The sequence below is a fragment of the Bacillus rossius genome, chromosome 6, assembly GCF_032445375.1.
Source record: "Bacillus rossius redtenbacheri isolate Brsri chromosome 6, Brsri_v3, whole genome shotgun sequence".
NCBI lineage: Eukaryota > Metazoa > Arthropoda > Insecta > Phasmatodea > Bacillidae > Bacillus > Bacillus rossius.
The window spans coordinates 78,716,970-78,729,723 of NC_086334.1; the positions used below are offsets into that span (position 1 = coordinate 78,716,970).

The window sequence follows — 12,754 nt, forward strand, 5'->3', positions numbered from 1 at the left end:
CTCTCCCCCCTCCCCCGCGGCGCAGGCGACAGTCTCAGGTATATCGCCCCGCCCAACCACTGGCAGTAGCACGTGGCCAGTGGCCCCACGCGCTAAACATTTCTACTAGGGAGGCCCCTTATAGCCGACACAAAAATACGCTGTGTGTTAAAATTAACAGATTTTAATGATCTTTCATTTCATTTTTTTTTTTTAAATTTTTTCCTTTTGATTTTCACATTTTGGTCAAAATGTCCAATTTTTTGATGGTTCCCGAGAATGTATTCGTAAAATCACTGCTTCGTTAAATCTGGGGTTCGTGACATCGGGGTTCTAGTGTATTTAACTACGGCAAGCATAAAACGTACATGTAAACAAACCAGTAAAAATAAACTGTCTATTGACATATTTTCTTTAGAGGTGGCCTGTAGGGCGACGGACTTGTCATGAAGGTTGAAGTAGGTTTAAAGCAAAGCCGTCTAGCATTGTGAGTGACAGCATCCTGCCATTCTACGTCTGGTTTCTTAGCGAGAAGCGGTTGGGGAGTGGGGGGTTGTAATCAACTGAAAATTTCGGAAAACATCTATTACGACCCTATTCCTGGGAACCGTGAGGGGTCGTTTCAGAGAGGTTTGACTGTATAATTAAAATGTTATCAGATATACAATTCATTGACCTAAAATTACACGGTACTTATGTGGAATTAGTAATTTTTCCAACTTAGAAATTTAGTACACACACTTAACCCCAATAATGTATCATATTTTAAGTTAAGTACACAGATGTGGTTACTTGTAGCACATAGCTTTTAAAAGCTCGGTCTGGTTATTTTTGAACTGTATTTAAAAGGCTGCGGTAATTTTATTTGCTTGTAAAATGTGGTATTTACAGTAAACAATTAGTAGAAACAGCAATTTTGCCGTAAGGTTATTTACCGTAGTATGCTTTATTTACTCTTCTACCACAGGAAAATCAAAATGGCACCAGTGTTGGCAACTTGCAGTTGCGACACGAATAAACAAACACCGATACATACCAACAATAACAAGATCAATAAAACCTATTTGCAATATTGGCTGTTTTATGGTTGATTCATACACGTTTTACATGAAACAATTTTGGGTCTTTAACGTCAAAATTAAACGTAACGGTAAATGTTTTTACGCCACAATTTCTATGAACTTAGAAAATGTAGCCATTGCAGTATAAAATGTTGGCACCACTACAAAAGAATGTGAAGATAAACGGAAACACAGCTCAAATATTTTGGTAAGTAAGAATAACACATTTTGTCAGTTCAATAAATACTAACTTAGTTGAAGTGTTACTGTGGTAATATGCTGCTGATAATCATTTTAGTTAGTGAAAATTTATTTTTCCCTGATTTTGAGTGTGCTGTAGAAGGGGTCGGCCTATTTTCGGACCAATACGGTATATTGGCATTAAAACACCAATTGATCAACAGAATTTATCTGTTTAATGCGATTTGAAATCAAAATAGATTTAACAATAACCCAAACTATCATGGTAATTGCAAATGAAACAAAATGAACAAGAAAACAAAAGGATATTGTACAAAAATTTATTTACACACAGGTAGCCACATGTTATGCACAAACAATAAAACTTATGCATGTAGTGACTTTACACTTCTTTACAAAACAACAATATGAAAACAATTTACTTAAAATATTTAGTTTCAATTTCCACTCTAGGTACAAGCCACTATTAAGAAGTCGGAACTTCACCTGTTGCCTAATTCATCGGTTGTAAGAAAATGAAATGAGCAGTATGTTGAGGGTATTACAACGAACAAAAAATTATATTTTAAATTTATTCCTAAACAATAATGTACCTTAAACCTGCAGATATAAATCCCAAAAAATGCACAAAAATCCAATTAACTATTAACTATTCAACTAACTATGAATTTCTAGCAACTGTAACCAAAGTTTCAACACTAGCATTACTGTAGACAGAATTTTACCTTCAGGTAACGTAATAGTGAACAAAACACAAAAATGTGTATATCTGCGTAAGAAGGTTAAGTAACGGAGATACAGACCTTACCAGATGCAATTCTCTTTTTTAAAGGGGTAGGTGTGGGAACTCTTAGGAGACAACATCTAACAGAAATGATGTGTTGCATGTAAATTTTTTACCTACGTTTTATGTTGCATTTTCCATATTACTACTGTTTTAATAGTTTATAATTACATATTTTATATTACATTAAACCAATTCTACAATATAAAATTTTTGTATGCTTTTAACATAAAAACAGACAAGAACTGAATTGGGTAGAGAGTTAAAGAAACTATAACTTTCCCAAACTGCCGACACAACAACTGCAGGATTGTGTAACTGCACGTGGCAATTCCTCAAGTGTGATTGAAACATGCATTTGTCAAGACGTAAAGGAAGAAAGTAAATTTTTTAAAAACTACTTTCACTATTTACAAAAGAAATGGAAATGCGTAGCTCTGATTCAGGGTTGCGCCCAACCCACACATTCCAGTGTTTGTCCACTGATTCAGTCCGCGGGCTTCTCGGGCGAGGGCGGCAACTCCAGCTGCACGTCCGAGAAGAAGGCGTGCTCCACAGCATCCCGCGCAGAGATCCTCTTGCAGGGGTCGAAGGTCAGCAGCTTCTGCACAGACACAGCCTCCATGGTCACCGTCTGCGAGGGGTGCCGCGTCTGGTCCGGGTTCCATATTTATGCCTTTCTGAGTCAAGTCAAGTTAAAATCTGACTAATTTATAGTAGAGTCGGGCTCGAGTTTTCCCCCCCCTTGGTGTAGAGTATTAAAATGGATTTTGATATAATACCAAGGGTAAAAAAACTGTGCATGCAAAACTCATAAGTTAAGTTATTATTAGAGATGAGACGAATCTTGGTTTATATTATAGAGTCGAGCCGAGCCGAGGTGGGTCAGATTGACTCGACTCGAAAACAGAGTCACATATTTTATGAAGTTCGAGACTCGAAACAAGTTTCGAGTTAAGTACCAGCATCGTGACATTACAGCACTTTATTATAGGTTGTCTTAACTTTTCGCCAAGTCATTAATAAAGCAAGAATTGATAATGACCTTCAAACAAAACAAATCCAGTGCAAACCTAACCTTGCCCGCTACTGTGCTACGGCTAGAGGCACGATTTTATGGTGAATCGCGATAAAACAAAATAACACCGAAATTTGCTTATACACACGAAATAAAACGAAATATGTCGAAGTCCGCAAAATATGCCGAAGTTCGCAACATAACCTTAATTTACAATATGCGTACTGCCACAAGTTAAGTTCCACCATAGACTACACGGTTGACGCGTGATGGTGAAGTGAACCCATGAAACAATTTTCAAGCGCTAGTGTAGCATGTTTTACTTGTGTTGAAATTATTAGTTTTAGTAACGTGAACATCTAAGACTATCCAAAACTAATGTTTTGTTTGTTGTTTAGTTCACGAAACCAGCAAACGGTACTATTTTCAGTTTATATTGTATGATTTCAAACGGTTTGAAACGTAGGCTTGGTGAATTTTGCTATGGTAAATCAATGTAAATTATTCCGAAACACAAATATTTCATAATGCCGAAGAATAAAGTCTCGCAAACGAGAGGGTTAAGGAGTTTGTTGGTGAAGGTTTTTACATGTGTGAAAGTATTTTTAAAGTGTGAAAGAATTTGATGTGTAAATTTTACAACTGCCGGCTCGAACATGAAAGACGTGATACTTTGGTGAAACATGTGTCGAGTGAAAAACATAATAGGTGTAAAAAGAGTGGGATACCCACAAAAAGGCAAGTTTCTATTTCCGATTCGGTAGTTACAATTAAAAAAGGCCAAAAATGATTAAGAAGACTTTATCATAAAAACAACTGAAGCCTTTGTTTCAGCAAATATCCCGGTGGAGAAATTTGACAATCCTGCACTTAGAGCATGGTTTCAAGAGTGTGTGAAGGGAGGTGGTGACCTACCAACTGCAGATTGGCTACGAAAGAAGTACATCCCAATAGCAGCAGAAAATAAAAAAGAGACTATAAAATTATTAGTCAGTCACATTCCAATATGTGTTGTGGCTGACGAAACAACAGACAGGAATGGGCGCTGTGTGTTCAATATTATTTTCAGGACCCTTCAGCCTGGTGCATCACATCACATCTTGCTGCGTCAGTTGTTTTGGATTCTGCAGATTCTGTACCATGTACTCGTGCTGTTTTAGACACACTAACTAAATATGAAGTGGATCATTCACAAGTGTGTGCATTTGTATCAGACTCTGCTAGGTACATGATTAAATGTGCCAGTACACTTCAAGGTGTGTTGGGTGATCGTGTGATACATGTGCAGTGCTGGGCGCACAAAATTCATTTAGTTGGAGTTGTTTGGCAGTCTAACCTTGAGCAACTCAACGATGTAATAGTGAAGGTAAAAATTTTGTTTCAGACACAAGGAAGCGCAAACATCAGTACTTGGAATTTCTGAACACCAAATACTCTCATGATCCTGCAATGTGCTAGCTTTTTCCACAACCTGTTCTTACCAGATGGAACACATGGTTTGAGTCTGTTGTCTATCTCAGCATACATTTGCAGGATATCTTGGAATTCTTTGAAGAGTTGAGAGAACACAACAGTGGCATTAAATTCCTGAAAGAAATGTCTGCAGAGGAAGTGAATGTTGTGCTCTCCTCTAACAGAGTTGATAACTTCCCTAGAGGGCAATACGTACCCAACTGCACATTTGTTGACAACAAAATTGAAAGCTCTGCAGAACAAATTCAGTGTTTTGAGCAATGGTGTTGTTTCAGCTTCAGTAAATGACTTGATCTGTGAACTAAGCACCGTGAAGCAGGCAAAATTGAAACAATGTTTGCAATTAACTGGCAAGAAATGTGAAACTAAACTTCTAGAACTGATGCAAAATGATCCTTGCAGGGAAACATTTCAGGCAATTGATCACTTCTTTAACCCGCAAAATGTAAGTAGGGTGTGCATGAAACCTGAAAACGTACAAAAAGTAATCCTAAACCTACCTGCGATTTCTCATATTCCCAGCGAAGTTTTAATTGAAGCATATGCCACCTTCAAGCATATTATTACAGAACTTGCAAAACCAGAAACAAAGACTGTCGATGTTGTGCAAGTTCTGTGCTCAATGAAAACCAACTACAGTAATTTTCAACTGCTGGATTAAGAGCAATATGTTTCCCAACTGCAAATGTTGATTGTGAACGTTCATTTTCGAAGTACTCTCTAGTAGTTTCTGACAGGCGATCTACACTTTCTCCAGAAAATGCAGAGCGTTTAACCATGCTAACATTTTAGTGTTATTAGCCAATATTAGTGTAAATAAAAATGAATGTAATTTAACATACCTTTCCAAAGGAGATGTTTTTTGACAAAATTAACTGTACCATGTTACAGTTTATTAAGTTATTTTCAAAGTTTGGAGTTCATTAGTTTAAGATTCAAATTTCACCATTCTGTAAGTGTAACACATGCCATTTATTATGTTATTAATATTTTACAATGTGTTTTTATGGATTAAAAATAATTAATCTCTCGCATTAATATTTTTTTAATACATTAGATAAGTTATTGGATCGCTTATAAAAGTCATCCATAATAAAACCGATAACACCAAAATCTGTTTTTAAAAAAACGAAATTTGCCTTATAATAATACCATAAAATTTTGCCTCTAGCTACGGCGCTATGAGTACAAGTGCAACTAAACCTAGGCCATTTATGAACGTGACGTCGTAACGTGATTTTGTCGATAGTGGTGACAGTTTATAGGACAAAATTATATCACATCAGTGACGTAGCCAGGATTTGTGTATGGGGGGTGTTAAGAAGCATGCCCCCCCCCCCCCCCCCCCGTATTAAAGCGAGGGGGGGGGGGTCCGGGGGTCCTCCCCCGGGAAAATTAGGATTTTAAGGTGTAAAATAGTGGTATTTTAGCTGTTTTCGGTACTTAAATTTAAATATTGCAATGGTAAAATTTTTATTAATTTTTAATATGAAATTTTTTGAGTGATGAATAAGAAATTTAATTAAATATTTAGGGCTAAGGGGGGGGGGGGGGGGGGAAAGGGTTTGAACCCCTAAAACCCTCCCCTGGCTTAGCCCCTGTATCACATGACCATTTTATATTAAAAAAAAAACCTTGGAAAACAGCATGCACTGTTTTAATTTTGTTTTACATCCTGTGTTTACTTCAAATATGGTACCGCATTTGTTTACAAGTTACGTCAATGGATTTTGACTAAAGAAAAATTTGTACCAAAACGCACATGTTTTTTACCTTAATTTCGCATTTATCTCGAAATAGTCTAGATTTCGCATTTTATAGTGGAATAAATATAATTTAGCATATTTTCGCAACTATTTCGCGAAAACGAAAAATCACCATCCCTAGGCATTACCTAACATTTAAATTGTAGATCTTAATACAGTAGAATCCTGTTATAATGTTTTTCAAGGGAGCACAAGAAAAAAACATTATAAGCAGGAAAACGTTATAAGCAGGAAATCTCAATTTAGCACTTAACAATGTTCGAGCTTTGTACCAATGGACTCACCAAGCTATGTAAACAACTTTAATGTTAAAACCAAAGATAGTACAGTAGAGCTTCATTATAAAGAACACGAAGGGACCAAAATTATGGCAGTTTGTTATAATGAAGTTCTTTATACCGAAATCACAATGATTGCCTGTTTTGGGGTTTTGAACATAACTCGATCTTGTTAAAAAACAAAGTAGAAAATCTAATACAAATATGAGTGGTACAAGCATCAATTACTTTAACAGCTATACTTTGGGATCAAGATACATACTACATACATACATACATACTAGTATGTATATGTACAATACAGAAATACGTAGGTAAGTTGTTTGCCAAAGCAGTAAGCCTACCTTTAGAATCAAGACAAGCTGTTTGCAAAAATGCTGTAATAAATCAAAAATATAAAATTTAAAAGTTAGGAATTTTTTTTTTTACATTTTATTGTCTTCCAAACTGGATCGCTGGGTGAGAATTGTGGATAATGTTGATTTGGAGATACCTAACTTTTTAGCCACATCAGTCTTTTTATTTTCTTTATCTACCGCTTTTAACATTTCAAGTCGTTTCCTAGAAGACATGTTCAGTAGTACGGTTTTTTAAACTATAAAAACAAATGCACCCTACACATGTAAAAATAAGTTATACATGTAGTATAGCCACGTTTCTGGGAAGCCTACAACTCACGTAGTTTCGGTTCCCTGCAAGAATTTGCGAAGATTTCCGAAGTTTTGCGTTTTGGTATTAACGCCACTTCAGCCACTAAATCAGAAGATCAAGCATGTTGTGACTAACCTAACACAACCCTTCGATTTTTATAATTTCAATTTATGAGAGAAACCCGAAGTTGCACGAACGTGCTAGGGAACCGAAACTATGTGAGTTGTGGGCTACCGCACGTTTCTCTAACAATAAACAAGAAAACGACCAGAGATGTGTGTGTAGCAATACTTTATGATGTAGCACTTCGCATCGGTTAAACACGTGCGAGCATAGAACAAAGAGTAATGTCAGCGAACACCACAATGCAGCGCTTTAGTCGCTACACTAGTTTTGTGCATTAATTTCAACACTAGTCCATTGCAGTCATCTATGGCGCGTATCAAAATAAATAAGATGGCAGTTTGTGGGTGAATGGCGACGATTTTATCCGTTTGTCGTTTACCGTGCCGGGCAGAAAAGTGTTTGTTCAAATGAATATTTATAGAATATTTAAAAAATTTGAACGAGAAAATTCGTACTAGTGAAATTTTTTTACGTTATGTTATATGGACGTCTGACGGGACCAAAGGCATAGTTCGTAGTAATGAATTGTTCACTCTAATGAAGTTCGTTAAAACGGTGTTTTACTGTATACTTGATACGTGAATTTTCTGAAACAAGCCAACAATTTTTCAACTTTGTCTTGTTCCCTGGTTAAATTTTGTTTGTCTTTAAAGATACACTGCCACATTTTTTGTAAGATTGTCTCACGATTCATGATGACAACATTAAGAGTGAGAACGTCTACTCCTTCGCCACCTGAAAATGTTTAATTTTGGGATTCCTACGTATGAATGAAAAAAAAAAAATTTGTAAGCAATAGAAAACACTTTTAGTTATGCCCTCGCTCAATGGTTGGCAACTTAAATATCGTAGGACTATGTACGTGCATCTGAATACCCACTGGAATGGCAAGGAAGAGAAGAGTTGACTAAGGCTGCCAACTGAAACGTAACTATGAACATTGTGTACCTTCAGTATATTGCATAAAATTGTATTTTAAAAAACTTCATGTATTGTATGGCAGTGATTGTAAACATAAACATACATAAAGGAAACTTTTTATCGTAAGTGTTGGAATAATTTGGTTTTAAAATTTTTTTCCCCATTTATTGACTGTTAGAAAGCAAACATTATAAGCAGGAAATTACACTATTTATGAACGTTATATGCAGGAAATAAATACATTGTCCTTATGGTGGAAATATTGGGACTTTAAAAATATGACATTATAAGCAGGAAAACATTATATGCAGGAACATTATGACAGGGTTCTACTGTATTTATAAAATTAATTTACATTTATTTCCTTTTTCTTTCATAACCAAACCATAAGTACTATAACATTCTCTAATATAGGTATATATTTTTTGATTTTACAGTAAAAATTTTAAAGTTGTTCCGACTTGATTCATAGTTTAAACACATAATAAAAATAACATACAAAATATAGTCCATTTAATGTATATAAATGGAATACTTTTAAAAATACTGCAGAGCAAACTTACCCTTTAGAGTAGTAGCAAGTTAAACTGTTTCAGTACAAGTGTCTATGTATTTCTCTTGAAAACCTTGCTAATACTGAGTACACTATGTATCACTTATAAACAATGTCCTCAATGACACCCACGCCATTCAACATTCTGGAAATTACAACTATGCCACAAGCAATTGTTCAATAAAAGTTAACCAATGTACGTTCTTGATTATTGTAATCAGTAAACCAATTTTGGGATTTGTGTTTCAAAATTTGTTTAGTGAATTAAAATATGCCTACGCCTATAATACATAATTTAAGCAAGTATTATTGCAAACCAAATTCAGATTCTATAAATTTATTTTACAAGAACACTGCATTGCATCACTTATTAATCCAAATCCATTTCTAACTGCTGCTTCAATTTTTCAACATATTTATTTTTGCTGAAATTTCATTAAGTGCCTTTTCTTTCTCTTCAATTAGTTTTCTTTTCTTTATTTCCAGTTGTCTTATTTCCAAAGCCATTCGTTTTCTTTTATCTTGCTTTTGCTCTTCTGAGTCTTTCTCCTGTCGCTGTTTTTCCAGGGCTTCTTTGTATTTACCATTGGCATTTCTCATTGCAAACACAACAGACTTTGTTATTTCAATACTGTCCAAGCCTCCCTTCACAGTTACAGAATCATGAATCATTCGCTGTGCCACCAGTGACTGTTCCTTTAAGTTTTCCACCAAACATTCCCTGTTAACTGAAAAACCCCTTTCTAGATTTGAGTTGCCATGTGACATGATGAGAATGAGTTTAACAAAGTTTTCCAGATTTCTGTATTCTACCTTGTGCTCAAGGACTTCCATCCAAAATTTATCTTAACGTATATCACTTCTTGAGTAGTGAATCATTTGATATTTGACGCTTTCTCTAGAGCACAAGTCAGTATACTCACGTTGTATTTTATCTGCTACATTGCCTTCCATTACATTCCTTGAAACAAGGGTTTCAAGAGTTTGTCGTAGCCTTGTATTTCCTTTATCTGATGCAGAAATATGCGGACTAAGGCAAGAAACAGATTCTGTAAAAGAATACTTTAATGGTGACCTCTCCATACATTTCTGGATAAATAACTTCAGGAATGTTCTGCAGTCATTTTTGAAGACAAGAATATCTTTTTCAGTAGCACCCTTACATTTCTTTAGAGCTGACCTCGTCGCAAAACCAACATCAATGTCTTTAGAAAGCATTAGAGTTTCCTTTTTTCCAATGTCAATCTTCAGAAAATTTGAGCTCATTACTTCAGCTCTGACTATTCTTGTCATGATATTCCGTACAAGATCAGACAGTGTTTCAAACAAGAATGGCACCATTGGATTGTCTGTCTGAAACTCTCGCAAGAAGGGCTCGACCTCTTTGGACAGAGACTGAAAAAAAGTCAGTTTGGCCAATAATAACCTATCTTTGAGACTACTAACAACAGTTTTGAAACTATTGCATTTGGGTTCCATTGGAGTGCCTTCAACTGTTTTTACATATTTTTCTATGCAAGGAAGAACCTGCAAGGCTCTTGATACAACAATGTCATTTTCAAGCCACCTTACATTGCAGAACTTCAATGGGAAAACAGAGCTTCCTGTAACCTGAATGTAATCTCCTCGCCTAGCAGGGGAATCTTTGAACAAATAATACAAAGCTCTAAGAAATTCATTTAGATTCCATTCAGTTCCCTTGAGCCCTACCTTAAATGCATTGTGCAACGTGTGCAACCCACACGATCCAATATCATGCAACTTGGGTCCATCAACCTCACAGGACGAGAGTTCACTGTTCAATAATTTTTGAAGTTTCAAATTAACATTCGGTCCATCCATAGACAACTGCATAATTTTATTCAGTGGTATGCCTATCAGTGCCTCTTTGATGCCTTGAAGGAGACATTCAGATGTAGAATGCTTCAAAAAAACAGATGTCAAGTACCTGGTACATACAGTATTGGTGTTACAATCCCAAAACCGTACAGCTACATCCATCTGCTGGCTCTGTGCTACTTTGTTTAGGGATTCATCAAAGCCTAAAGTAATCTTACTACATGTTTTCAACAGACCTTCCAGCTCATTCTTGAATTATGGTGCTAGGCCATAAACAATTGGATATGCCATTTTAGTCCGGTGGAGTTGCATGCTATTGGCAATTTCACATGTTGGGAACATTTTCTTAAAGAGGCTGCAATTTCTTTCTGCTGAGCGTAAGGATGAGTGGTTTAGCACCGTGGATAAACACCAATAAGCCTCTGCCTTTGTAACACTGTCTTTAGTCAGCATTCTTTTCAGACCACTACCTTCAACTGTGTGTAAATGTGATTGTTGTATGTCAGGTGATTGAAATGGTGACGATTCAGATTTTTTGTTTACTGGCATGCTTAGTATGCTCACTGACTCACCAACTGACGTTTCTTGTCCAATGCTTATTTTACACGTATCTTGACTGGATGCATATCTAGACACAACTGATGAATCAAGAGCAAATGACGTAGAGGCATGTATAGCAGACATAGAAGCGGTTGAAACAGATGTTGAAGCAGTAGATGCAGAAGCAGGTAAAGCAGATGTTGAAGCAGCAGATGTGAAATCAGGTACAACAGATGTTGATGCAAATGAATACATCAATGGTGGCGTTGAGTTCTGAACTTTAATTCTTGACAAATGGTCCTTTCCTTTGCTATGAGAAACCACCGCACTCCTACCCATACTGTCTATAGCAAAATGTTTGTTGCATACTTTGCATTTAGCTCTATACAAGTCGGTTGTAACAAGGGTTAGCCAAGTGAATTCTTGCTCCCACTTACTATTATATTTTATTTTGCCTCGTTGCGAACACATTATGATTTATAGGAATTACAGACACTGGCGTCTATGTTGAAATGACACTAGTAAACTTGGCCTACATGACCAATACTAGACAAAAGCATCGAACATAACCCAATGTGAACATCACTTACGCAGCATACGAGAAGCGTCACATAAAAATAAATAAATATTACATTAATCACAACAAAGAAAATCACACTTTTTGTGGACTACACGTCTCTTTTGCAAAACTGTAATTCTAGTTAATTACCGCGCTGCGGAAAAATACTGTCATAACCCATCTCTCACAGCGCACTTAGTAGTATCAACACCTTTGTCTAGAGAATGTTAACAAAGAGTCCGAGGTTATCCCACGAAGAGTAACATTTCAACTGAAACAATTTAAACAGTGATCCGAGAGAAATATTGTGTTCTCTTTAAAAAATGTCCATAAAACAGTAACACTACGGCCTATCCACCAAATCAACTTGCCAACGAACTGCGGTAACTTTTACCGCCTTTTGTTTCTCGCACCAAGAAACGACAATTCTCGTACTACACGCCATAAAATTCGTTCCCGTACAGATTACCACCCAAAGCTACCCGTTTAGAAGTGCCACTATTCTCTTACGTCCTACAATATTGGTACAGCACAGTAGCATCTAGCATTCCACCGAGCCGAGACATAACGAGCGTTTCCGAACATGGGCTTGGCTATCAAAACGACGTTATCGTCTATCGTTTCGAATTCCCGGATGGAAACTTTCATTTCCCCCACATTTCCGTATGATAAAAAATCCCCGTACATTTCCCGTATTTTCCCGTCTGGTGGACACCCTGTCAATGCGCTTAAGAAAATTGATGCAATCACAGCCATAACTATGTTCTCTATTATATTTAGTGCCGGGATAACTTTATTCTGTATGTAAATGTAGCACAATACAGATTAGGGGTGGCCAAAGCTTCGAAAGTTCGAATTCGAGTCGAACATTTGTTATATGAGAATTCGTACTCGAAAAAATGAAATTATTCGAAGCTCAAAAAATATAAAAAAACATTTCAAGAGTTTTAAAGCTAATCTTTTACTATACATACACTGCCTAAAAGTTAAAGAATGCCTACGATC

The 12,754-nt window shown here is 36.3% G+C and overlaps 1 protein-coding gene across 1 annotated transcript in view; it reads right to left on the bottom strand.

Annotated features, from left to right (window-relative positions):
- Positions 1 to 1,547: 1,547 nt before the first annotated feature.
- Positions 1,548 to 12,754, bottom strand: part of LOC134533329 (cyclin-dependent kinase 2-like) — a 210,435-nt gene continuing 199,228 nt past the window's right edge. The window contains exon 5 of the mRNA XM_063370841.1: positions 1,548 to 2,629. Within this exon, the coding sequence (XP_063226911.1) occupies positions 2,513 to 2,629 (117 nt within the window). The 3' untranslated portion in view covers positions 1,548 to 2,512. The remainder of the gene's footprint in view (positions 2,630 to 12,754) is intronic.